This window comes from Hyla sarda, chromosome 6 (genome assembly GCF_029499605.1).
Source record: "Hyla sarda isolate aHylSar1 chromosome 6, aHylSar1.hap1, whole genome shotgun sequence".
NCBI lineage: Eukaryota > Metazoa > Chordata > Amphibia > Anura > Hylidae > Hyla > Hyla sarda.
In genome coordinates, this window is record NC_079194.1 from 295016686 (window position 1) to 295044586 (window position 27901).

The 27901-nt window shown below is 44.7% G+C and overlaps 1 protein-coding gene across 1 annotated transcript; it reads left to right on the forward strand.

Annotated features, from left to right (window-relative positions):
* SPTY2D1 (SPT2 chromatin protein domain containing 1) lies at positions 1-27673 on the forward strand. The gene is made up of 6 exons (XM_056527821.1): positions 1-199; positions 12182-12296; positions 21916-23769; positions 25569-25728; positions 26034-26111; positions 27536-27673. Exons 1-6 carry the CDS (start codon positions 140-142, stop codon positions 27633-27635), a joined length of 2367 nt encoding a protein of 788 aa, XP_056383796.1. The 5' UTR covers positions 1-139; the 3' UTR covers positions 27636-27673.
* Positions 27674-27901: the final 228 nt, after the last annotated feature.

Here is a 27901-nt window from a genome sequence, read left to right on the forward strand (position 1 = left end):
TGTCGTCAGAGGAGGGGGCGTACTGTAGTAGTTTCTGGCAGTGTGTGCGTCACTCCTCAGAGCGGATAGTCTCGTCCCGCCCCGGGCAGCGGCTGCTGGTCTCCGGCCGGGATATTCCCGTCTACCCCGAGAGGCCGACATGGACTTCGTGAACGTCCTGAAGGTGGCGGCTTCTAAGAAGAGTAATGACGGCGTGGCGGTGAGTGGAGGAGGGGCAACAGCTGAGTGTCAACCGGGGGAGGGGAGGGAGACACGAAGAACCATATCATCCAATATAAATAGCTGCGACACCAGTGGTTTCCAACCTGCGGACCTCCAGATGTTGCAAAACTACAACTCCCAGCATGCCCGGACAGCCTTCGGCTGTCCGGGCATGCTGGGAGTTGTAGTTTTGCAACATCTGGAGGTCCGCAGGTTAGAGACCACTTAATACCAACCTGTAGCGCTCCAGCTGTTATCAACTATAACTCCCATCATGCCCTGATAGCTGCAGGCTCTCCATCCCATGCAAAACTACAACTCCCAGCATGCCCTCATAATAGTAGGTGCTCAATTTGGTACAAAACTACAACCCCCAGCATTCTCTGACAGCTGTAGGTGATCTTATGTTAAACTACAACTCCCAGAATGCCCTAACGGTCTCTAAGCTCAGGGTTTCCCTAACCAGTGTGCTTCCAGCGGTTATACAGTACAACTCCCAGCATGTCCAGACAGCTGCATGCTCTATAGTACTTTACAAACTACGACTCTCAGCATGCTATGACAGCTGCCAGATCTCCATTTTTGGCTGAACTGCAATGGCCAGCATGCACTGACTATCACAGGGTCCCCTAGTTGCTGCAGAACCAGCATGCCCTAATAGCTGCAGCCATTCCATCCATAACAAAACTACAATGCCCAGCATGCTCTGACTACCACAAGGACCCCTAGTTGCTGTAGAACTACAATGCCCAGCATGCTCTGAATACCACAGGGTCCCCTAGTTGCTGCAGAACTACAATGCCCAGCATGCTCTATCACTGGGTCCCCTAGTTGCTGCAGAACTATAATGCCCAGCATGCTCTATCACATGGTCCCCTAGTTGCTGCAGAACTACAATGCCCAGCATCCTCTGACTACCACAGGGTCCCCTAGTTGCTGCAGAACTACAATGCCCAGCATGCTCTGACTACCACAGGGTCCCCTAGTTGCTGCAGAACTACAATGCCCAGCATGTTCTGACTACCACATGGTCCCCTAGTTGCTGCAGAATTACAATGCCCAGCATGTTCTGACTACCACATGGTCCCCTAGTTGCTGCAGAACTACAATGCCCAGCATGCGCTGACTACCACAAGATCCCCTAGTTGCTGCAGAACTACAATGCCCAGCATGCTCTGACTACCACAGGGACTCTAGCTGTTAGAAATATGCAACTCTAATCATTCATTGATGGGCAGGGGTTCTTAATCTGTTGCAGAACTACAACTCCCACCATGCAATGATGGCTGCAGATTCTCTAGTGGTTGTTAAAACTACAGACTACAGCTGTCAGGGCATGCTGGGAGTTGTAGTTTTACTATGGACCCTGCATCTGACAAAATGCTGGGTTGTAGTTTTCCAAACCTAAATCAAATACTTCTCAAGCTGTTGCAAAACTACATCTCCCAGCATGCCCCGAGAGCTGTTGGTTCTAGATCTCTTAGAACTACAACCCCCCCCCCCCCCCTACCCCCTTGCATTCCCTGACAGCTGTAGGTGCGTCATCTAATACAAAACTACAACTCCCAGCATGCCCGGACAGCCAGGGTCTTGGTAGTGCAGTGTTTCCTGACCAGTGTGCCTCCAGCTGTTGGAAAACTACAACTCCCAGGCACTCAATCTATGGAAAAACTACAGCTCTCGGGTGCCCTAACTGCCACATGGTCTCCAGCTGTTGCAAAACTACATCTCCTGCCCTGTACTGATGGCTGCAGGTTTTCTAGTGGTTCATTAAACTACAACCTTCATCTGTCAAGGCATTCTGGGAGTTGTAGTTTTGCAACAGATGGCAGCACACTGGTTGGCAAACACTGTTCCACTGAGTGAGACCCTGGCTCTCTGGGCATGCTGGGAGTTGTAGTTTTGAAACAGCTGGAGGCACACTGTCTGGAAACGCTGCACTACAGAGACCCTGGCGGTCCGGGCATGCTGGGAGTTTTAGTTTTAGTTTTGCAACAGCTGGAGACTGTAGAACAGTGTTTTCCAGACAGTCTCTCTCCAGCTGTTGCAAAACCACAACTCCCAGTATGCCCGGACAGCCGTTGGCATTGTAGTTTTGCAACAGCTGGAGGCACACTGGTTGGGAAACACTGCACTACCGAGACCCTGGCTGTCTGGGCATGCTGGGAGCTTAGCAACAGCTGGAGCACACTGGTTAGGAAACACTGCACTACCGAGACCCTGGCCGTCCGGGCATGCTGGGAGTTGTAGTTTAGCAACAGCTGGAGACACACTGGTTAGGAAACACTGCACTACCGAGACCCTGGCTGGCCGGGCATGCTGGTAGTTGTAGTTTTGAAACAGCTGGAGGCACACTGGTGGGAAACACTGCACTACCGAGACCCTGGCTGTCTGGGCATGCTGGGAGCTTAGCAACAGCTGGAGACACACTGGTTAGGAAACACTGCACTACCGAGACCCTGGCTGGCCGGGCATGCTGGTAGTTGTAGTTTTGCAACAGCTGGAGGCACACTGGTTGGGAAACACTGTGCTACCGAGACCCTGGCTGTTCGGGCATGCTGGGAGTTGTAGTTTTGTAACAGCTGAAGACTGTAGAACAGTGTTTTCTAGACAGTCTCTCTCCAGCTGTTGCAAAACTACAACTCCCAGCATGCCCGGACAGCCGTTGGCTGTCCGGGCATGCTGGGAGTTGTAGTTTTGCAGCAGCTGGCGGCACCCTGACTGGTAAACACTTCTGGAGAAGGATAAGTCTCTTTCCAGCTGATATAATGTAACAATTTGTTTTCCGGCTGTTACAATGTTGCAGTTTTCACTCAGGTGCGGTCAGAGCAGAGCAAATAACAAGAAAGAAAAAAACGGAGTCACTTATAAAATGTATATCATTTTATTAATTCCGTGGAATATAAGTACATAAAAATTGTATATATATTAGTAAAAAATACTATTTTTCAAGGAGGAATGAGGCTAAAAGGTGGTGTCACCGGCTCTGCAATGAAGGCTGGGTGTAATATATATATTAATGGATCCACCACAATTAGTACGCAGATTTACAAAAACAGGATGATTTAGCAACCTGTAGGAAACATGTATATATAAATCTCACAGTGAGAGCGAAAAAATTATTATATATATATAACATGCAAAATAAAGTGCAGTGTGCATGTAAACAAGCATAACATTGTGGGGATACAAAACAGTATAGCGATATACCAGAGTACAGCAGCAATCATCAGAGACCGGGACAGCACAACTCCAACGTACGTTTCGGTACGCAACCTTCGTCTGGGAGGTTGCGTACCGAAACGTACGTTGGAGTGGTGCTGTCCCGGTCTCTGCTGATTGCTGCTGTACTCTGGTATATCGCTATACTGTTTTGTATCCCCACAATGTTATGCTTGTTTACATGCACACTGCACTTTATTTTGCATGTTATATATATATAATAATTTTTTCGCTCTCACTGTGAGATTTATATATACATGTTTCCTACAGGTTGCTAAAACATCCTGTTTTTGTAAATCTGCGTACTAATTGTGGTGGATCCATTAATATATATATTACACCCAGCCTTCATTGCAGAGCCGGTGACACCACCTTTTAGCCTCATTCCTCCTTGAAAAATAGTATTTTTTACTAATATATATACAATTTTTATGTACTTATATTCCACGGAATTAATAAAATGATATACATTTTATAAGTGACTCCGTTTTTTTCTTTCTTGTTATTTGCTATTTCTGTTTGGAGTTCACATACCTATAGCCAACACCAATACCTGGATTAATTGATAGTGCTTGGTCACTTACATACTTCTTAGTCATAATTTTTTACTTCCAGGTTTGAGTTGTCCGTTTGGGTAATTTTGCGGTCAGAGCAGAGCATGCTGGGAGACGTCCTATCCCGGAGGCTGTACCGGGGCCTAGTATTCTAGTGATATATACTGTATACTAATGGCGGCACATGGCTATAATGTTTCCTTACACGCGGCTCCAGGGAGGGGGAGGGTAGGGTGCACAGTCAGCAGCTGACTCTCCAAATCATCCGCTGTCTCCCCACAACCTGTTGTTAGCAGCTGCCGAATCCTGGGATAGAGCCGCCATCTCCAGCCTCTCTGTGCTGGGTAGATACGGATTTATTTGCACACTTTTATATGGAAGTAGATATGGCGGTGTAATCGGGTGACGTATATAGTGCAGTATATTTATAGGCCTTGCGCTCCTCAATGTACAGTTAAAGGGGTACTCCAGTGGAACACTTTTTATTTTATTTTATTTTATTTTTTTTTTTTAATCAACTGGTGCCAGAAAGTTAAACAGATTTGTAAATTACTTCTATTAAAAAATCTTAATCCTTCCAGGACTTATTAGCTGCTGAATATACTACAGAGGAAATTCTTTTCTTTTTTGGAACACCGAGCTCTCTGCTGACATCACGAGCACAGTGCTCTCTGCTGACATCTATGTCCATTTTAGGAACTGTCCAGAGTAGGAAAAAAAAATCCCCATAGAAAACATATGCTTCTCTGGATAGTTCCTAAAATGGATAGAGATGTCAGCAGAGAGCTCTGTGTTCCAAAAAGAAAAGAATGTCCTCTGTAGTATTCAGCAGCTAATAAGTACTGGAAGGATTAAGATTTTTTTAATAGAAGTCATTTACAAATCTGTTTAACTTTCTGGTACTAGGTGATAAAAAAAAATAATTTCCACCGGAGTACCCCTTTAAGTTGCCCACATCATACATAGAAAGGTTAAACCTGTTACCAATCCATAGTGCTGGTCTGACTGCTGAGACCCCCGTGATCATGACAATGGGGGGCAGTTGTCACTTGTGCCCTCGAGAGCAGTAGCTTGACATATGCACTTTTGCTCTGTTCACTCCCTATGGCAGCATTTCCCTAACCAGAGTGCCTCCAGCTGTTGCAAAACTAAACCTCCCAGCATGCACTACCCATCGCCTTGCCCCCCCCCATACACTAGCACATGTATTCTGCAGGGGGGCACTTGCCCGACCCTTCTCTCCTCTGACATGCAGAATTGACGAGGCCATTGTACACTTAGATCAAGGTTTCCCTAACCCGGGTACCTCCAGATGTTGCAAAACTACAACTCCCAGCTTCGATTGTCCAGGCATGCTGGGAGTTGTAGTTTTGCTTGGTGGTTGGACCCCCATTGTTCTTATAGGCAATGAATGTCTTTTTTTAAAACTTTACTAACCCCAAACACCTTCATCGGGGTATTTTTTTTTTTCCTATCCACAGAGTAGGGGGCTAACAAGCAAATCAGTGGGGGTCCAACCAGTCATGAATATTGTCCCCCAAAATAAATGCACTCCCCTTTATCATTCTCTATGGGGCTTTCAATCATCATAAGCTCAGTGCTCCATTCATTTGGGGGGCAATTATTTCCTTCTGCCCTTAAAATCAGCCCCCTATCCCCCAATACTGTGAATACCCCCTTTTTTTTTTTTTTTTTAGGGCTACTCCACTACTCTAAAACTTTATATATGTGTCTGATCGTGGGGGGTCCGACCTCTAATCTCTAGAATGGGCCCCCCGCTCTCTCCGTTTTGCCACTCACTCCATGCATTCTCTATGGGTGCACCAGACATACACGAGTGCTGTGTTTTTCCGGGCAGACATTCTGCTCCTTTACAGCAGTGTGATCCCGGCCTTAGAGGGTGAGGGAGGAAAAACATAAAACGAAGATGCTAAAAAAATATAAATTTTTGTAGTCACTAAGGGGTTAAATTTTACACTTGTATGAGCTTTATTTGTGTTTTACGCAGCGCCGGCGAGGGGAGATGCAGGCGCAAATGAATTACTATAGGATGGGAACCAAATGCAAGGACCTATGTCACCAATGGCACTTAGGCTAAGTTCACATCAGCAGATGCCCAGCATTAACCCCTTAGACACTGCAATCAAAGTTGATTGTGGCATCTAAAATTGAAAAAAAAAGTGTCCTGGCAGCTCAGCGGAGATGATAGGGACCACCGTGGTGAAACTTCTGTGTCCCAATCAGCTTTGAGGACGGCGGGAGGGCCCTTATCTGCCTCCTCGCCGTCCGATCGTTACTAGAATGCTTCAGCTGGAGAAATCGAGCACTGATCAATGATTGAATAGTGTATCCAGTCAGAAGATTGCATGGAAAAGTTAATGAATGTGAAATAACCTCTTCCCTAATAAAAGTTTGAATCACCCCCTTTTCCCATAAAAATAAAAATAAAAAATTTAAACAAAAATGAATATACCGTATTTTTCGCCGTATAAGACGCACTTTTTCTTCCCCAAAACAGGGAGGAAAAAGTTGGTGCGTCTTATACGAAGGATACACACACCTATCACAGCGGTCCCTGCGGCCATCAACGGCCGGGACCCGCGGCTAATACAGGGCATCACCAATCGCGGTGATGCCCTGTATTAACCCTTTAGACACGGCGATCAAAGCTGACCGCCGTGTCTGAAGGGAAAATGACACTGAAATTGCGGCGTCCCGAACAGCTTACAGGACACCGGGAGGGACCTTACCTGCCTCCTGCGCTCTCCTTCGACGTCATCACGTCGTCCCGTCATCCAATAGGAGCGACATCCAGCGCAGCGGTGACGGGTCCGGAGCGGCGGGGACACGTGAGTATTACCTCCTTTCCAGTGGTCTTCAACCTGCGGACCTCCAGATGTTGCAAAACTGTTGGCTGTCCGGGCATGCTGAGAGTTGTAGTTTTGCAACATCTGGAGGTCCGCAGGTGTAAGATCACTGTTGGGTTCAGAATCTTTTTATTTTTTTTCTAGATTTTGCACCTTTTAAAATTGGGTGCGTCTTATATGCCCGTGCGTCCTATAAGGCGAAAAATTCGGTAAACATAAGTGGTATCGCTGCGCGCGTAAATGTCCGAACTATAAAAATAAAATGTTAAACGGGTTATCCAGGAAAAAAAACTTTTTTATATATATCAACTGGAACCAGAAAGTTAAACAGATTTGTAAATTACTTCTATTAAAAAAATCTTAATCCTTTCAGTACTTATGAGCTTCTGAAGTTAAGGTTAAGATATATATAATTTTTTTTTTTTTTTCCTGGAATACCCCTTTAAACCGCACGGTAAATGGCGTATAGGTAAAAGAATAGTAAAATGAAACCTATATAAATTAGGTATCTCTGTGACCGTATGGACCTACAGAATAAAGATATGGTGTCCTTTTTACTGAAGTGCACTGCGTACAAAATGGCAGTTTTTTTTATTAAATTTTTTTTCAATTTTGCCCCACAAATATAAATATATATATATATTTTTTTCTTTTCTTTTTTTTTTTTTTTCTTCAATGGTTTCATTGTAGATTTTGTGGCGAAATGATTGATGTCATTAGAAAGTTGGTAGCGCAAAAAAACAAGCCCTTATACGGGTCTTTAGGTGGAAAATCGAAAGTGCTGTGATTTTTAGAAGTGCAAAAATGAGAGAACCCGTGGTCCTGAAGGGGTTAAATTCTAAATAGCGAAGTCTGGCTGCAATGTGAACTTGGCCTTACGCCCGCATCCTATGTACACATGGGTGACACCAGGTGATTTCCTCCTTGTATTTACATAATGAGGATGTTAGATCCTGGAGGTTGCGGACTGACAGCTGGGGGGGGTCCCCCTGGGGGGTTCAGGTCTAGTACTGGTTATTGGGGATTTCACCCCGTGTTATACGCCACTTCATATCAGTGCAGCGCGTTGTCATCTCAGGAGGAAACTCCAGGAAATTACTGATCAGCAAGAGATTTTCTGCAGATGGTGCTGACATAGACCGTGGGGGTCTCATTGATTTATGGCCGTAGACTCTGCATGTTAGGCCGGGTTCACACCACGTTTTTGCAGTATAGTTCCCGTATACGTTTTCAATTTGAAAACCGTACGGAGCCGTATTGAAAACCGTATGCATTGACTCTCCATTGAAAACTGTACGCCAAAAGATGCATCAGATTGTGTCCGTTTTGCGTCTTATACGGTTTTGTCAGTTTTTTTTTCCCCCCCCCCGTAAACAAAACCATAGCCTACCACGGTTTTTAGTCCGGGTGAAAAACCGTATTAAACCGTATGTGGTTTTTTTTTTGTTTTTTTTTAAATGGGAGTCAATGGGAACCGTACAGAACTGTGTGTGCGTACGGTTCCATCCGGTTTTCTCCATACATTTTTTGACTTTGCACAGTTTTTTTTCTTGGAATTTCAATCAAACAAGTGAAACTTTATTCAAAATGTAATGAAAAGTTAAAAACCTATGTTTTTTTTTTTCTTAAAAAATGGATGCAACCGGACATCATTTTTCAAACCGTATACGGATTAAAATTCGTAAACACATTTTGATACAGTTTAGTAGGGATCGACCGATTATCGGTTTGGACGATATTATCGGCCGATATTCACGATTTTGGGCGTTATTTGTATCGGCAATTACTTTGCCGATAATGCCCCGCGCACCGCAACCGACAACCCCCCCCCTGCGCCGCACCGTGTCACACCCCCCACCGCACCGCCCCGGCACCATTGCCTCCGCATCCCTAGTTTTATAATTACCTGTTCCCGGGGGCCGGGGTCCACGCTACTTCTGGCTCTGACGAGTGACGTGACGCCACGTCGCCATCAGTGCGCACAGTGACAGCTCAGGAGGACGCCACTGGAGCCAGAAGTAGCGTGGACGCGGGAACAGGTAATTATAAAACCGGGGATGGGGGAGGCAATGGGGCCGGGGGAGGTGCGACTCGGTGCGGTGGGGGGTGATAGGACTCAGAAGGACCCCCGGACAGGCAGGGGGAGAGAAGCGGGTGGCAGCGGCGGCCTATGGCACCGCAAAAGCCGCTGCAGTTCATTGATTTAAAGCACCCACTTTAAATCAATGATCTGCAGCGGTGTCGCAGGGGGATAAATAGCCGATAACTTATATCGGTATAAATTATCGGCTATCGGCCCTAACCTCCACCGATTATCGGTATCGGCCCTAAAAAAATCGATATCAGTCGATCCCTACAGTTTAGTCCGGTTTTGAGGAATCTATTTATTTATTTTTAATCATTGACCTGATATGGGAAATGTATTGCAAAAACGTGGTGTGAACCCGGCCTTACTGATGATAAACTGTATATAGTGTATGAGACCTGGTAGTCCGATCACTTGTAAAGTGCATTCACCTTAATTATTCTGGGTTCCTAGAGAGGTGGTGAAGCCCCCCTGGGTCTCGGCTTAGAATCCCATCACATCGTGGCATGGTGCCCATTACTGCCACATGTGCATTGTGCCAGCGCTGATGACATAGTTTCATCATCACAGCAGATGTGGCCCCTCCGGGAGTGAAATCCACCTCAGTTACAACCAGATCATCACTTCCCAGCCAGCGTGCCTCCAGCTGTTGCAAAACTACAACTCCCAGCATGCCCGGACAGCCGAAGGCTGTCCGGGCATGCTGGGAGTTGTAGTTTTGCAACAGCTGGAGGCACACTGGCTGGGAAAAACACTGGGTTAGGCCCCGTTCACACTATACATTCATCCGTTTTGAAAACCCTGAAAATCGGGCGTCACAAAATCCCATTATTGTCTATGGGATTTTTACTTTATCCATTTTAACCTGTCATTGCCCGTTATTAATAACGAACGTTATTTTGTGACGGGAGAAAGAACGGAAAAAAATAGTGCATGCATTATTTCTACTGTCGCAAAATAAGGTCCGTTTCCAATAATGGGCTATGACAGGTTAAAACGGATAAAGTAAAAATCCCATAGACTATAATGGGATTTTGTAACGGCCGTTTAAAGGAAAACTGTCCGCTTTCTCCCCCTGCACTAATCAGCAGTACTGGCTGGTAGTGCGGGGGGCGCTGATCAGTTTCATGCTTACCGTGGCCGGATCCGCTGTGCCGTTCAGCTGTAATCTTCTTCCATTTTCGGTATATGCAAATGAGGTGCTAACTGGCACCGGCTGGGCTAACTGGCACTCTGACGCCAGCGTTTCTGGCCGCAGCGCTGCCCAGCTCGTCAATATTCCTCCCCTCTCTCTTCATTACAGAGTGGGGAGAAGAGGGAGAGGCGGAGGGAGGGGAGGAATATTGATGAGCTGGGCGGTGCTGCAGCCAGAAACATTGACTTCAGAGTGCCAGTTAGCCCGGCCGATGCCAGTTAGCACCTCATTAGTAGGGATTGACCGATTATCGATTTTTTTATTTTATTTATTTATTTATCTTTTTTGTAATTTTTTTTATTTTTAGGGCCGATACCAATAATCTGACCTTTTGGGCCGATAGCCGATGACTTATACCGATATTCCAGGATAAGTTATCGTCTATCCATCCCCCCCACCCCCGGCCACCGGCCCCGCAAATTAATGATGAAAGTGGGCGCTTTAAATCAATGAACTGCAGCGGCTTTTGCGGGGCCAGAGACCGCCGCCGCCCGCTTCTCTCCCACTGCCTGTCCTGGGGTCCTCCCTAGTCCAACCACCACCGCTGCCCCATTGCCTCCCCCCATCCCCGATTTTATAATTACCTGTTCCCGGGGTCCGCGCTACTTCTGGCTCCGGCGTCGTCCTGAGCTGCCACTGTTCGCACTGAGGGTGACGTCGCGTTGAGGACGTCACTCGTCATTGTGCTGCGCTACACAGCCCGCAGGAGCCAGAAGTAGCGCGGACCCCGGGAACAGGTAATTATAAAATCGGGGATGGGGGGAGGCAATGAGCAGCGGTGGTCTCTGGCCGGGGAGTCATTATCGGCAAGATAATGTCCAAAATCGTGAATATCGGCCGATAATATATATATTTTTTTTTAATGTTTATGCTAATGACTGTGCAGCTTAATTAACGTTATATTTTGCTATCACATCTTTTTATGTATATTTTTGTTTACGTTACGTTGTGGAAATGGGGGGGGGGGCGGGGGGGAATAATAATGTGAATAAGCCCCTTTCCAAATAAAAGTTGAACTTTTATTTAAGAAGGTGCTTATGCACATTTATTAATATTATTATTTTTTTTTTATTATTATTTATTTATTTTTTTATCAGGGTTATCTGCGTTCCGTTACTACAGGCTGCTGAGGCTGCCTGCACACTTGGAGCGCCGATCAAACAGCGCGGCCCACGGATTATATATATATATATATATATATATATATATATATATATATATATATATATATATATATATATATATATATATATATAATTAAAATCTGATGATTGATTCCCTTTAGCCCTAGAGGATGCAGGGTGTACTGGGACTCAGCGCACCAGGTCGTATATGTAAGTCCTGCGTCCCGCCGCAGCAATAAAGAGATACCAGTATCCGCGCTCGCATCATAGATTGTGGGTCCTGGCTGCGATCCGATTTCCATAATTGGCGACAGACATGTATTACGTGGAATGAACACTGTTTATATCAGTGGCCTCAAACTGTGGCCCTCCAGATGTTGCAAAACTACAACTCCCAGCATGCCCGGACAGCCGTTGGCTGTCCGGGCATGCTGGGAGTTGTAGTTTTGCAACAGCTGGAGGCACAACAGTTTGTAAACACTACTTTAGATTCTGCAGTGTGACTTTGTCCTAGGCCTGGCCGGAAGCCCAATAAGGCCCTAGGTTCAAGCTATGGGGCTCCTGTACAAAGCTGTTGGCTCTCCGGGCATGCTGGGAGTTTTAGTTTTGAAACATCTGGAGGGCCACAGTTTGAGACCACTGGTTTATATGAATATCCACAGCATCTCCATTATCACCAAAAAATGGACGCCAGTGTATTCCACCACAGCGAATCTACGAGCCGGTCCACAGCAAACATTAGACTTTCACTTTCAGTTTCACTTTCTTCTGCAGATTTTCTGTATAAATCAGCGTCGTGTGAACCTGTCCTAAAGCTTTCGGATCACAGGCAAACTCTAATGCAGGGGTGACCTGGGTTACATTGGGGAATCTTTATAGTGTTTGATTTTAATGTATTTTTTATCTTTCTTTTTTTTTTTTTTTTTGTACAGAAAAGATACAGCTTGGCTGTCGGACCCCCCAAGAAAGATCCCAAAGTTAAAGGGGTGCAGTCGGCTGCCGTCCAGGCTTTTCTCCGACGCAAGGAAGAGGAGATACGTCAGAAAGGTATCTGTTTATTATTACAGTGGAGTTTGTATATTCAATGGATTCCTGCGATGTTTGTGCCTCCTATAAGCCTGGCATTGTATCGCCAACATATACCAGATCAGTGTTCCCTAACTTGTGGCTCTCTAGCTGCTGCAAAACTAAAACTCCCAGCATGCCCTGACAGCCATAGGCTTTCCAGCTGTTGCAAAACTAACTTAAAGTATGCCCTTTCAGCAGCAGCTTCGCCATCTTCTGTAAAACTAAAACTCCCAGCATGCCCAGACAGTTGCAGGCTGTTCGGCTGTTGCAAAACTACAACCCCCATCATGCCTAGACAGTTGTACGCTCTGCAGTTGTTACAAAACCACAACTCCCAGCATGCCTTAAGCCAGTGCTTTCCAAACAGTGTCTCCAGCTGTTGCAAAACTACAACTCCCAGCATGCCCTGACAGCCGTAGGCTTTCCAGCTGTTGCAAAACTAACTTAACCTCTTAAGGACGCAGGGCGTATGGATACGCCCTGCATCCCGAGCCCTTAAGGACGCAGGGCGTATCCATACGCCCGTGGGAATTCCGGTCCCCACCGCTAGCCGGTTGGGGACCGGAGCCGGATGCCTGCTGAAATCTTTCAGCAGGCATCCCGGCATATCGCCCAGGGGGGTCATTATGCCCCCCCATGTCGGCGATCGCCGCAGATCGCTGGACAATTCAGTCCAGCGATCTGCGGCGATTCCGGGTCAATCGGGTCTCCAGTGACCCGGAATAACTGGCTGTTCGGGGCCGTCAGAGCCTGCAGGGGTGAGGTGGCACTGATGCCACCTCACGATCGCCCTGATTCGTCGGCCGGATTACCGGCCGACCAATCAGGGCGCCTGCTGCGTGTGTCGCTCCCGCACCCGCTCCGCCCCTCTTCCGGAGGGCGTGAGCGGGTGCGGGAAGACGACCCCGGGTGCTGGGGACCCCGATCCCCGGCGTCCATGTTGGGATCGGGGCCCCAGGAGCGATGGCCGCGGCGAGGGACAGTCCTGTGATGAAGCAACAGCAGGAGGTGAGTTACAGCCTCCTGCTGTTGCTTAGCAACAGCTCCCAGCATGCAAAAAGGGCATGCTGGGAGCTGTAGTTATGCAACAGCAGGAGGCAGACCACCACAACTCCCAGCATTCCCTTATGGGCATGCTGGGACTTATGGTTTTGCAACAGCTGGAGGCACATTTTTTCTATGGAAAAGTGTACCTTCAGCTGTTGTATAACTACAACTCCCAGCTTGCACAAACAGCTAAAGTGCATGCTGGGAGTTGTAGTGGTGCATCTGCTGGTTGCATAACTACAACTCCCAGCATGCCCGTTGGCTGTCGGTGACTGCTGAGAGTTGTAGTTTTGCAACAGCTGAAGGCACACTGGTTGTGAAACTTAGTTTTTTTTTTACCTAACTCATTGTTTCACGACCGGTGTGCCTCCAGCTGTTGCAAACTACAACTCCCAGCAGTCACCTTACACCATGCACCGTACATGCTGGGAGTTGTAGTTTTGCAACAGCTGGAGGCACACTGGTTTTGAAACACTGAGTAAGGTCACAAACTCCGTGATACATAACCAGTGTGCCTACAGCTGTTGCAAAACTAAAACTCTCAGCATGTACAGTCTGTCAGCGCATGCTGGGAGTTGTAGTTTTGCAACAGCTGGATGTCCCCCCCCCCAATGTGAACGTACAGGGTACACTCACATGGGCGGAGGATTACAGTAAGTATCGGGCTGCAAGTTTGAGCTGCAGCAAATTTTCTGCAACAGCTCAAACTGCCAGCGAGAAACTACTGTGAACCCCCGCCCGTGCGACTGTACCCTAAAAACACTACACTACACTACCACAAAAAATAAAATAAAAAGTAAAAAACACTACATATACACATACCCCTACACAGCCCCCCTCCCCTCCCCAATAAAAATGAAAAACGTCTGGTACGCCACGGTTTCCAAAACGGAGCCTCCAGCTGTTGCAAAACAACAACTCCCAGTATTGTCAGATAGCCGTTGACTGTCCAGGCATGCTGGGAGTTTTGCAACAGCTGGAGGCACCCTGTTTGGGAATCACTGGCGTAGAATACCCCTATGTCCACCCCTATGCAATCCCTAATTTAGGCCTCAAATGCGCATGGCGCTCTCACTTTGGAGCCCTGTCGTATTTCAAGGCAACAGTTAAGGGTCACATATGGGGTATCGCCGTACTCGGGAGAAATTGGGCTTCAAATTTTGGGGGGTATTTTCTGCTTTAACCCTTTGTATAAATGTAAATTTTTTGGGAAACCAAGCATTTTAGGTAAATTTTTTTATTTTTTTTTACATATGCAAAAGTCGTGAAACACCTGTAGGGTATTAAGGTTCACTTAACCCCTTGTTACATTCCCCGAGGGCTCTAGTTTCCAAAATGGTATGCCATGTGGGGTTTTTTTGCGGTCCTGGCACCATAGGGGCTTCCTAAATGCGGCATGCCCCCAGAGCAAAATTTGCTTTCAAAAAGCCAAATGTGACTCCTTCTCTTCTGAGACCTGTAGTGCGCCAACAGAGCACTTTTCACCCCCATATGGGGTGTTTTCTGAATCAGGAGAAATTGGGCTTCAAATTTTGGGGGGTATTTTCTGCTTTAACCCTTTGTATAAATGTAAATTTTTTGGGAAACCAAGCATTTTAGGTAAATTTTTTTATTTTTTTTTTACATATGCAAAAGTCGTGAAACACCTGTAGGGTATTAAGGTTCACTTTACCCCTTGTTACGTTCCCCGAGGGGTCTAGTTTCCAAAATGGTATGCCATGTGGTTTTTTTTTGCTGTCCTGGCACCATAGGGGCTTCCTAAATGCGGCATGCCCCCAGAGCAAAATTTCCTTCAAAAAAGCCAAATGTGACTCCTTCTCTTCTGAGACCTGTAGTGCGCCAGCAGAGCACTTTTCACCCCCATATGGGGTGTTTTCTGAATCGGGAGAAATTGGGCTTCAAATTTTGGGGGGTATTTTCTGCTATTACCCTTTTTAAAAATGTAAAACTTTAGGGAAACCAAGCATTTTAGGTAAAAAAAATATATATTTTTTTTACATATGCAAAAGTCGTGAATCACCTGTGGGGTATTAAGGTTCACATTACCCCTTGTTACGTTCCCCGAGGGGTCTAGTTTCCAAAATGGTATGCCATGTGTTTTTTTTTGCTGTTCTGGCACCATAGGGGCTTCCTAAATGCAACATGCCCCCCAAAAACCATTTGACGCTCCTTCCCTTCTGAGCCCTCTTCTGCGCCCGCCGAACAATTAACATAGACATATGAGGTATGTGCTTACTCGAGAGAAATTGGGTTTCAAATACAAGTAAAAATTTTCTCCTTTTTACCCCTTGCAAAAATTCAAAAATTGGGTCTACAAGAACATGCGAGTGTAAAAAATGAAGATTGTGAATTTTCTCCTTCACTTTGCTGCTATTCCTGTGAAACCCGTAAAGGGTTAAAACGCTTACTGAATGTCATTTTGAATACTTTCGGGGGTGCAGTTTTTATAATGGGGTAATTTATGGGGTATTTCTAATATGAAGACCCTTCAAATCCACTTCAAACCTGAACTGGTCCCTGAAAAAAAAGCGAGTTTCAAAATTTTGTGAAAAATTGGAAAATTGCTGCGGAACTTTGAAGCCCTCTGGTGTCTTCCAAAAGTAAAAACTCATCAATTTTATGATGCAAACATAAAGTAGACATATTGTATATGTGAATAAAAAAAAAAATTATTTGGAATATCCATTTTCCTTACAAGCAGAGAGCTTCAAAGTTAGAAAAATGCAAAATTTTCTAATTTTTCATCAAATTTTGGGATTTTTCACCAAGAAAGGGTGCAAGTTACCAAAAAATTTTACCACTACGTTAAAGTAGAATATGTCACGAAAAAACAATCTCGGAATCAGAATGATAACTAAAAGCATCCCAGAGTTATTAATGTTTAAAGTGACAGTGGTCAGATTTGCAAAAAATGGCCGAGTCCTTAAGGTGAAAAAGGGCTCAGTCCTTAAGGGGTTAAAGTATACCCTTACAGCAGCAGCTTCTTCATCTGTTGTAAAACTACAACTCCCAACACGCTCAGACAGTTGCAGGCTATTCGGCTGTTGCAAAACTACAACCCCCATCATGCCCAGACAGTTGTACGCTCCGCAGTTGTTGCAAAACCACAACTCCCAGCATGCCTTAGGCCAGTGCTTTCCAAACAGTGTCTCCTTCGGCTTTCTGGGCATGCTGGGAGTTGTAGTTTTGCAACAGCTGGAGGCACACTGTTTGGAAAAAAGTACCTTAAGCTTTTCAGCTATTGTATAACTAACAACCTAGTGCATTCCCTAACAGCAGCAGCTTCTCCAGCTGTTGCAATACTACAACTCCCAGCATGCCCAGACAATTGCTGGCTCTATAGCTGTTGCTGTTGCAAAACTACAACCCCAAGCATGTCAAGACAGCCGTAGGCTTTTCAGCTGTTGCCAAACTAACTGAAAGCATGCCCTTCCAGCAGCTTCACTTGTTGCAAAACCACAACTCCCAGCATGGCCAGAAAACAGCAGGTTCTATAGCTGTTGCGAAACTACTACTCCCACCATGACCTGACAGCCATAGGCTTACCAGCTGTTGCAAAACTACCACCCCCAGCATCCACAGACAGCCGTACACTCGAGTGTTAAAAAACCACAGCTCCCAGCATGCATTAGACCAGTGTTTTCCAATCAATGTGTCTCCAGCTGTTGCAACACTACAACTCCCAGCATGACCCGACAACTGCAGTTTGTATAGCTGTTGCAATGCTAACCTACAGCTTGCCCTAAAAGCTTATTTAACTGTTCCAGAAATACAACTCCCAGCATATCCTAACAGCTGTAGGCTTTCCTGATGTTGCAAAACTACAACTCTCGTCATGCCTAGACAACAGCAAGTTCTACAGCTGTTGCAAAACTACAACCCCCAGCATGCCCAGACAGTCACGTTCTCTTCAGTAGCTACAAAACCACAACTCCCAGCATGCCCTGACTGCCTTAGACTTTCCAGCTGTTGCAAAACTAACAATTTACCGCACTCCCTGACGGCAGCAGCTTCTCAAGCTGTTGCAAAACTACAACTCTCAGCATGCCCGGACAGTCATGTTCTCTTCAGTAGCTACAAAACCACAACTCCCAGCATGCCCTGACTGCCTTAGACTTTCCAGCTGTTGCAAAACTAACAATTTACCGCACTCCCTGACGGCAGCAGCTTCTCAAGCTGTTGCAAAACTACAACTCTCAGCATGCCCGGACAACAGCAGCTTCTATAGCTGTTGCAAAACCTTTAAAGGGGTACTCCGGTGGAAAACTTTTTTATTTATTTATTTATTTATTTTTTTTTTAAATCAACTGGTGCCAGAAAGTTAAACAGATTTATATATTACTTCTAAATCCTTCCAGTACTTATTAGCAGCTGTATACTACAGAGGAAGTTCTTTTCTTTTGGGATTTCTTTTCTGTCACAGTGCTCTTGGCTGACACCTCTGTCCATTTTAGGAACTGTCCAGGGCAGGAGAGGTTTGCTATGGGGATTTTCTACTTCTCTGGAAAGTTCCTGGCATGAACAGAGGTGTAAGCTGAGAGAACTGTGGTCAGGCAGAAAGGAAATTAAAAAAGAAAAGAACTTCCTGTGGAGCATACAGCCGCTAATAATTACTGGAAGGATTAAGATTTTTTTTAATAGAAGTAATTTACAAATCTAGAAGAAGAAAGCAGGTAGATGCCAACTAGAGATGAGCGAACTTACAGTAAATTCGATGAGTCACGAACTTCTCGGCTCAGCAGTTGATGCATTCCTAGGAAAGAGCCTCCTAGGACTGTATCCACCTTTTCCAGCCCACCGGAGCACCTGAAAGCTGAACTAATTTATGCAGGAAAAGTCATCAACTGCCGAGGCGAGAAGTTTGTGACGAATCAAATTTACTGTAAGTTCGCTCATCTCTAATGGCAACGGATAAGAAACTTCCCCTTTATTTTCATCACGTTAAAAGCATTGACATGGAGAGACTTCAATAAGACACATGGATAAAATCCTTGGAATAAGCGGCAGGCATGACGCGTTTCAGGCCAAATGCATCTGATGAAAGGTCCCATGACCTGAAACGCGTCATGCCTGGCGCTTATTCCAAGGATTTTATCCATGTGTCTTATTGAAGTCTCTCCATGTCAATGCTTTTAACGTGATGAAAATAAAGGGGAAGTTTCTTATCCGTTGGCATCTGCCTGCTTGGAGGATTATTTTGCCGTGCGGTGACCGGGTGAGCTGACAATTTGCTATTTTGCTAATTTACATTTCTGTTTAAAGGGGTACTCCGGTGAAAAACTTTAATCAACTGGTGCCAGAAAGTTAAACAGATTTGGAAATTACGTCTATAAAAAAAAATCTTAATCCTTCCAGTACTTATTAGCTGCTGAATACTACAGAGGAAATTATTTTCCGTTTGACACACAGAGCTCTCTGCTGACATCATGACCACAGTGCTCTCTGCTGACATCTCTGTCCATTTTTAGGAACTGTCCAGAGTAAAAGGACAGAACATATGCTGCTCTGGACAGAGATGTCAGCAGAGAGCACTGTGCTCATGATGTCAGCAGAAAGCTCTGTGTTTCAAATGGAAAAGAATTTCCACTGTAGTATTCAGCAGCTAATAAGTACAGGAAGGATTAAGATTTTTTTAATAGAAGTAATTTACAAATCTGTTTAACTTTCTGGCACCGATTTATTTATTTATTTTTTTAAAATAAGTTTTCCACCGGAGTATCCCTTTAACCCCCAGCATGCCCAGCTATAGGCTTTCCAGCTGTTGCAGAACTAACTTTTAGCATGCCCTTATGCAGGAGCCTATTCAACTTTTGCAAAACGACATTTGCCCAGACCTTTGCAAGCTATTTACCTGTTGCAACACTACAACTCCCAGCATGCCCAGACAGTCTTATGCTCTTCAGTTGTCACTAAACCTCCCAGCATGCCCTGATCGTTTTGCAATAGCTGTAAAGCCTACGTCGATCAGGGCATGCTGGGAGGTTTCGTGACAACTGAAGAGCATAAGGCTGTGAGGGCATGCTGGGAGTTGTTGTTTTGCAACAGCAATAGAACCTGCTGTTGTGTGGACATGCTGGGAGTTGCAGTGTTGCAACAGCTGGAGAAGCTGCTGTCAGGAAAGTTGTTCGTTTTGCAATAGCTGTAAAGCCTACGTCGAACAACTTTCCGGACAGCAGCTTCTCCAGCTGTTGCAACACTGCAACTCCCAGCATGCCCACACAACAGCAGGTTCTATAGCTGTTGCAAAACAACAACTCCCAGCATGCCCTAGCAGCCTTAGGCTTTCCATCTATTGCAAAACTAACAACTTGCAGCATTCCTAGACAGCGGCAGCTTCTCCAGCTGTTGAAAAACTACAACTCCCAGCATGCCCAGAAACACTTGTCTGTGTTTACTATATGAAGGGATAACGCTTTGCTGACATTTACGGTTGACACAGTACATGGCGTCTATTTTAGTACGTACCAGGATATGGGGGGGGGGGGGGGGGTGGACGTAGCGCACGGGGGACGTTCGGTCTATATTTGTAGTCATCCATATATGTAGAGAGAAATACGCCTTAGGTCACGCCCAGCCCTGTGGGTATATGTGACCGGCAGAGCCCTGAGGGGGAGAACGATGGAGGCTCAGACGGAGGGGACGGAGACCTTCACCATGTCTCCTCCGGGACTGACGGACACGGGTGACGGCTACGACCTTCAGGAAGAAACCACTGCAGATCATCCTGGTATATCCTGGGCAAGAATTTATTCTAAATTTGAGTGCTTCCATCTGTTGCAAAACTACAACTCCCAGCATGCCCGGACAGCCTTCGGCTGTCCGGGCATGCTGGGAGTTGTAGTTTAGCAACAGCTGAAGGCACACTGGTTGTCAAACACTGGCCTATTTTAATATATTTGTTGTTGTTTACTATATCGCCATGTTGTTGCTTCGATATGCAGGGAGGTGGTGGGAGATCTGTCATTACTACTTAATATATGTTTGGCGCAGTCAAGCGGCTTATGGAAAGATAAACATGACTTCCAGTGACCAGATGTCACTGATGACATCACGCCTGTAAATGAGTCGCCGATGTGTCACCGCCGGGCTCGGAGGATTCTTAATTTATCACAACATAGATGTCCAGAGGATGTAGCATAACGAATAATAGTAATAATAATAGTAATAATAATAATAGTAATAATAATAGTAATAATAATAGTAGTAATAATAGTAATAATAATAGTAGTAATAATAGTAGTAATAATAGTAATAGTAGTAATAATAGTAATAGTAGTAATAGTAGTAGTAGTAATAGTAGTAATAGTAATAGTAGTAATAATAGTAATAGTAGTAATAATAGTAATAGTAATAATAATAAAATAATGATGATAATAATAATGATGATAAAATAAAAATAGTGATGATAAAATAAAAATAGTGATGATAAAATAAAAATAGTGATGATAAAATAAAAATAGTGATGATAAAATAAAAATAGTGATGATAAAATAAAAATAGTGATGATAAAATAAAAATTGTGATAATAAAAATATAAAAATAATTAATAATGCAATATTAGAGATGAGCGACTTACAGTAAATTCGATTAGTCACAAACTTCTCGGCTCGGCAGTTGATGACTTATCCTGCATAAATTAGTTCAGCTTTCAGGTGCTCCGCTGGGCTGGAAAAGGTGGATACAGTTTTAGGAAAGAGTCTCCTAGGACGGTATCCACCTTTTCCAGCCCATCGGAGCACCTGAAAGCTGAACTAATTTATGCAGGAAAAGTCATCAACTGCCGAGCCGAGAAGTTTGTGACTAATCGAAATTACTGTAAGTTCGCTCATCTCTATATAATTTAATAAAAATATAATATAATAAAAATAATAAATAATATAATATAAAATTATATATATATAATAATTTTTTTTAAATATTTTTTTTATTTTTTTTTACTTTTTATGTCCCCATTTAGATCAATCACTCAACTGCTAATGCTGTTCCGTGCTGTGCATATTCATAGCACCGATCAGTATAATCAGCAATCTACTTGCATGGTCTATTAGAAGGTGTAAATGGTGATTGTGGGTGATGAGCACAGATCCCTCAAAAGCAATAAGGAGCATCAGGATTCTACAGGGTTTAAGTTAGGAGGATCCCTGGAAGATGCTGCTCTCCAGGTTTACAAAAAACAGCTGATTTCTCCCAAAAACAGCACCACACCTGTACTTAGGTTGTGTGTGGTATTACAACTTGGCTTCATTAACTTCAGTGGAACTGAACTGCAATACCACACACATGAGGACAAGTGTGGTGCTGTGTATGGGGGCCATCTGACTTTCCACACAATGTCGGGAGAGCGAGGGGTCGGGCATTTGGCTGATTGTTGTCTACAATAGAGTTCAGCTTGTGGTGACAGTACACATGATTCAGTGTCTGCAGGTTCAGACAGCTTTGATCTATCGTGTATGTACTATTCCTACAGTATAGCGTCCTTTTATGCATTAATTGACTTTCCATTCAGTGAAGGAAACTAAACTTTACCAAATTTATTCTTCATCTTTTATAGAACTGGAAGAGAAGAAGAAAAAGGAGGCCCTGTTGGAGAAACGTAAAGAACTGAAACATGACAAGAAAGCGAGGGCGATGGCTTCCAGGACAAAGGACAACTTCAGGGGCTACAATGGGATCCCGGTGGAAGAAAAACCCAAGAAGCGATCTAGTGTGGACCAAAATAGCAACATCGAGAACAACGAGTACCTGACAGAAGAAGAAATGTACGAGTATTCCCAGAGCGAGTCCGAGCAGGAGGAGGAACCGGAGCCGCCTCCACCACCAGCAAAAAAACTAAAGCTTTCCAATGTGAAGAGGCCTCCACCACCACCAGCCATGAACTTCGAAGAGCTGCTGCGGCTCGCTGCAAAAAAGCAACATGAGCCAGTGGAAATCGTAAAACCTGTGAAAATGAACGACGAGCGACCAAGAACCGCGGAGGAACTCCGAGAAATTGAGTTCTTGGAGCGGAAAAACCACAAACCTTCAAAAAGCAATGGCCAAATTGTAAAAGTTAGCAAAAGCTCCTCAGATAAGCCAGATAAACATTCCTCCTCCAAGGGAAGTCATTCCGAAAACCAGAAGCAGAAGAGCAGCAGCTCCTCAAAAAGTGGTCACCACGACAAAGCTCGGAGTGGAGAAAATGAGACGGTAAAAAAAACTTCTGAGGTGAAGCACAAACCCGAGAAACACTCGTCGTCCTCTCATAGTAAAAGCTCTAAGGTGCCTTCAAGTGGAAATCCCAAACCTTCATCCAGCAGAGAACCTGGTGCTAAACAGTCTTCATCTTCCAGACCAGATATGAACGTGAGTGTGAACGGAAAACTTCAGGGTAGTTCCCGACCAAGCGGCACAAGCTCAAGTTCTATGAAATCTGGAAAACCATTGGTAAACACTGGGGAAAGTTCCATGCGGCCGTCTGGTGGATCTACCTCTTCGAGGCCATCTGGTGGATCAAGTTCTTCACAACCGTTTGGTGGGTCAAGCTCTTCGCGGCCGTCTGGTGGATCTAGTTCTTCACAGCCGTCTGGTGGATCAACATCTTCGCGGCCGTCTGGGGGATCAACCTCATCGAGGCCATCTGGTGGATCTAGCTCTTCGCGGCCATCTGGTGGATCAAGCTCTTCGCGGCCGTCTGGTGGATCAAGCTCTTCGAGACCATCTGGTGGATCTACTTCTTCAATGCCATCTGGTGGATCTAGCTCTTCACGGCCTTCTGGATCCTCTAGTTCTGTACGCGCATCAGGTGCAGCTGTTACACCTTCCCCCCGACCAACAAGTAGTTCCATTTCCTCTAAACCTTCCAGTAGCTCCAGTTCTGTTCGCCCCTCTAGTTCAGCGCGGCCCACAAGTGGGTCTGGATCGGTCAAACCTCAAAGCAGCTCTAGCTCATCTCGTCCCAGCAGCAGCTCAGGTTCTGCACGTCCATCCGGTATGTCTGGATCTAGTCGACCGTCTGCTGGAAATCCCTTAACCAATAGTAAACCTAAAAGCGCCCCATCAGGCAAAGAAGGGTCTTCAGTGCGACCAAATGGAGGACCCACTTTGAGTTCTTCTAAACTTGCAGCTAATTCTGGCCCTGGAAGGCCAGGCAGTCATCCATCGATGGCACCCGGGTCAAAGCCCAAATGTACTGTGGTAGCTGAAACCATTTCATCCAAAAACTTTGTTCCTAAATCTAGTAATGGACCAGTAAATGGGGTGAGACCTGGACAAGTAAATGGTGTTCGACCTGGACCCACAAATGCAATGAGACCGGGACAACCTAATGGAATGAGACCGGGACCTGTAAATGGAATGAGACCGGGGCAAGCGAATGGAATGAGACCTGGACCACCACCAGGACACAGACCAATGGCTCGCCCACCAGGTAGTCAAATTTTTTATTGGAAAGATTTATTTTTATTTTCTGCTTTGGTATCCATAATACTTCGCAGAGGTTTATGGTTACGCTCCTTGATTCATGATGTTCACATGTCCACTCCACAATGACGAGTATTTGTCCCTTACAGTAGGGTGGTACCAATGCTTATGTAAGAACCTGAACTACAACATCATCACCTATCAGATCCCTCCTGCTAGCTCCCAGACTCCTCCACTTCTATCTGTATACTGCTGCTATCTCTATGGGATCAGGATATATAGTAGTTATACACCCATCCAGTTCTATCTGTATACTGCTGCTATAGGATCAGGATATATAGTAGTTATATACATCCCCTCCATCTCTATCTGTATACTGCTGCTATCTCTATGGGATCAGGATATATAGTAGTTATACTCCTCCCCTCCAGCTCTATCTGTATACTGCTGCTGCTGCAGGATCAGGATATATAGTAGTTATACACCTCCCTTTCAGTTCTTTCTGTATACTGCTGCTATCTCTATGGGATCAGGATATATAGTAGTTATACACCCATCCAGCTCTATCTGTATACTGCTGCTATAGGATCAGGATATATAGTAGTTATATACATCCCCTCCATCTCTATCTGTATACTGCTGCTATCTCTATGGGATCAGGATATAAAATAGTTATTCACCCCTCCCCCTCCAGCTCTATCTGTATACTGCTGCTATAGGATCAGGATATATAGTAGTTATATACATCCCCTCCATCTCTATCTGTATACTGCTGGTATCTATGGGATCAGGATATAAAATAGCTATTCACCCCTCCCCCTTCAGCTCTATCTGTATACTGCTGCTGTCTCTAAAGTTGCAGGATATATAGTAGTTATCCACCCCCCCCCCCTCCCCCAAGAGCTTTCTGTATACTGCTGCTATCTCTATGGGATCAAGATATATAGTAGTTATACTCCTCACATCCAGCTCTATCTGTATACTGCTGCTATCTCTATGGGATCAGGATATATAGTAGTTATACACCTCCCCTCCAGCTCTATCTGTATACTGCTGCTATCCCTATGGGATCAGGATATATAGTAGTTATACACTGCCCCTCCAGCTGTCTGTATACTGCTGCTATCCCTATGGGATCAGGATATATAGTAGTTATACACCCCTGAAGCTGTGTTCACACTTATTATTTTATTTATTTATTTTTTTTTTCCTGCTGTGATTTCCTTAACATTGCGACAAATATTGTGGTATGTTACCCCAATTGTGCAATAAAAAAAATTTTTTACCGCGATTTTGGAACGTCACAATAAAAAGGGCAGTAAAAATTAGTGACCAATGCAATGTGACAGCCCAAAGACTTTAAAGAGTTCTGTAGTAAAAGATAACTTATCCCCTATCCGAAGGAGGTGGAATAAGTTATAGATCGCAGGGCGGTCCGACCGGTGGGACCCCCAATTATCTCCTGAACAGGGCCCCGGCAGCCTGCTGGGAGGGGGCCTGCTGACTCCCACACGGAGCGGCGGCCGACACTCTTCCTCCATATATCCCATAGAGATACATGGAGGGGACGTGTAGGTTGAGGCTTCCTGTGGGGGTCGGAACGACCACGCAGACTTCCAGGGCCCTATTCAGGAGATCGCGGGGGGGGGGGGGGGGGATAGGGATAAGTTATTTTTCAATGCACTACTCCTTTAATAAAACATCTCAACACCAGAGGAGGCGCTATAGAGGACTGTCAGGCTTCAGTATAACCAGTATCTTTATCGATCTCCATGTAGTAAGTGTCGCCTGTTTTTTTTTTTGCAGTTCCCAATCTGCCGCCCATAACCAGCTCCTACAAACGAAGAATCGACGACGAGGAGGATGAGTACGACTCCGAAATGGAAGACTTCATCGATGACGGAGGGGAATCTCAGGACGAGATTTCACAGCACATCCGAGAAATATTCGGCTACGACAGAACAAGGTAAGTGGAGGCATCTGCTAGTATTTTCCAACCAGGGTGCCTCCAGCTGTTGCAAGACTTATTACTTGTAAGACCTTATTGAGCTTCGGGTCAGGTGTAGGACAAAGTCAAACTGCAGAATCTAAGGCATTGTTCACCAACCAGGGTACCTACAGCTATTGCAGAACTACAACTCCCAGCATGTCCGGACAGCCTTCGGCTGTCCGGGCTTGCTAGGAGTTGTAGTTTTGCAACAGCTGGAGGCACCCTGGTTGGTTAACACTGCTTTATGCATAGATTAAATCACTGTGTCCTGCTATTTCCAGGTACAAGGACGAGAGCGACTACGCCTTGCGATACATGGAGAGCTCCTTCCGAGAACAGCAAAAAGAGGAGGCGAGAAGGTATGTCCTATGTCTAGTTCATACTGCGGAATTTGTGTTTTTTTTCCAGCACTGACGGGGTTATCTTTACACGAGACAATCCCGTTATGTTGAACCAGTGAAAACATGACTGTGCGTTTGTCTCTCTATACACTTCTACGCTCAGCATGCACATGTTTTCAAGAGGATCGGACAGAGCCTTCTTCCCCATACACATTACATGGCATGTGTCAGGCAAACTTGCAGAACCAAAGGACCAACATAAAGTTCGGTTTACATTGTGTTGTGTGGTTGCTATGGCGGTGCTGCCCATCAACACTAAAAACCCCTTCACGACCTACACAGCATATGTAGTTACGTCATGTACTGGCTCAGGGACTATGAAGTAAGCTCTGGAGCTGAGCAATAGCATTGATCAGTATAAGCAATTCAATGATTGCTTAGAATGGTTCCCTATGGGAACTTAACCCCCTTAACGACGAAGGGCGTACCTGTATGCCCTCGTCACGCTTCCTTTCTATAACACTGTGTCAGGAGCTGACCCCTTAGTCATAGCGGGTCGGTCCCAGTGGCTATTACCAGACATCATCGATCCCGGAGATACCCGGCATTAACCCCTTAGACGCCACGATCAAAGTTAATTGCGGCGTCTAAAATAAAATAAAAAAGTCCCGGCAGCTCAGCGGAGCTGATCGGGACCAACGTGGTAAAACGTGGTATTCCGATCAGCTGAGAGGATGGCGGGAGGGCCCTTACCTGCCGCCTCTGTGTCCAATCATTGCTAGGTTGCTCCAGGCAGTCTTGGCAGCCTGGAGTAATCGAGCACTGATAACACTGATCAATGCTATGCAATGGCATAGCATTGAATAGTGTATGCAATCCAAGGACTATAAAATGGTTTGGGGGAAAAAAAGGTTAATGTGAATTAACCCCTTCCCTAATAAAAGTTGGAATCCCCCCCCCCCCCCCTTTCCCATAAAAAAAAATGTGTATGTGTATATATATATATATATATATATATATATATATATATATATATATATATATATATATATATATATATATATATATATATATATATATATATATATATATATATATAATATTTTTATTTATTAGTGTGTATGTATACAAAAATAAACATGTGGTAATGCCGCGTGCGTAAATGTCCGAAATATAAAAATATTATGTTAATTTAACCACCACACGGTCAATGGAGTTTGAGGGTTCAAAAGAGGACAATTTTGAGCAAACTTGTGTTCTTCCTAATTATTCATTTTTATTTATTTATTTTTTATTATTGGTGAATAAAACAAATTGTGTTTAATTTTTTTATTTTTTATTTTGTTTTTCACTTACGGCACATTTTGTGGTAAAATGAGTACGTCAGAGGTATACATTACATAGCTCATAGGGCTTTCTAATGTGTCTTATTTTCCCTGCAGCCTACGGTTAGGCATACAGGAAGACCTGGAGGAGCTGAGGCGTGAAGAGGAGGAACTAAAGAGAAAAACTAAACCCACTAAAAAGCTAAAACAGCGATAGCACCTGCCAAACCCAGCACAGACATTTTCACATCATGGACGTTCCTTGCATAAAAAAAGAAGAAAAAAATATATAAATAAAATGAAATATCCTTTTTAAAAAAAGAAAAATCTAGATATGAACTACTGGAATATTCTAGTTGTCAAATTTTTATTTTTTTTTCACCTTTTTTGCCACAGTATCGCAGGTCAAAACTGGATCAATCATGACACGGTGAAGCGCTTGGTTTCTATTTTCTTTTATAACTATATATTAAATATGGATCG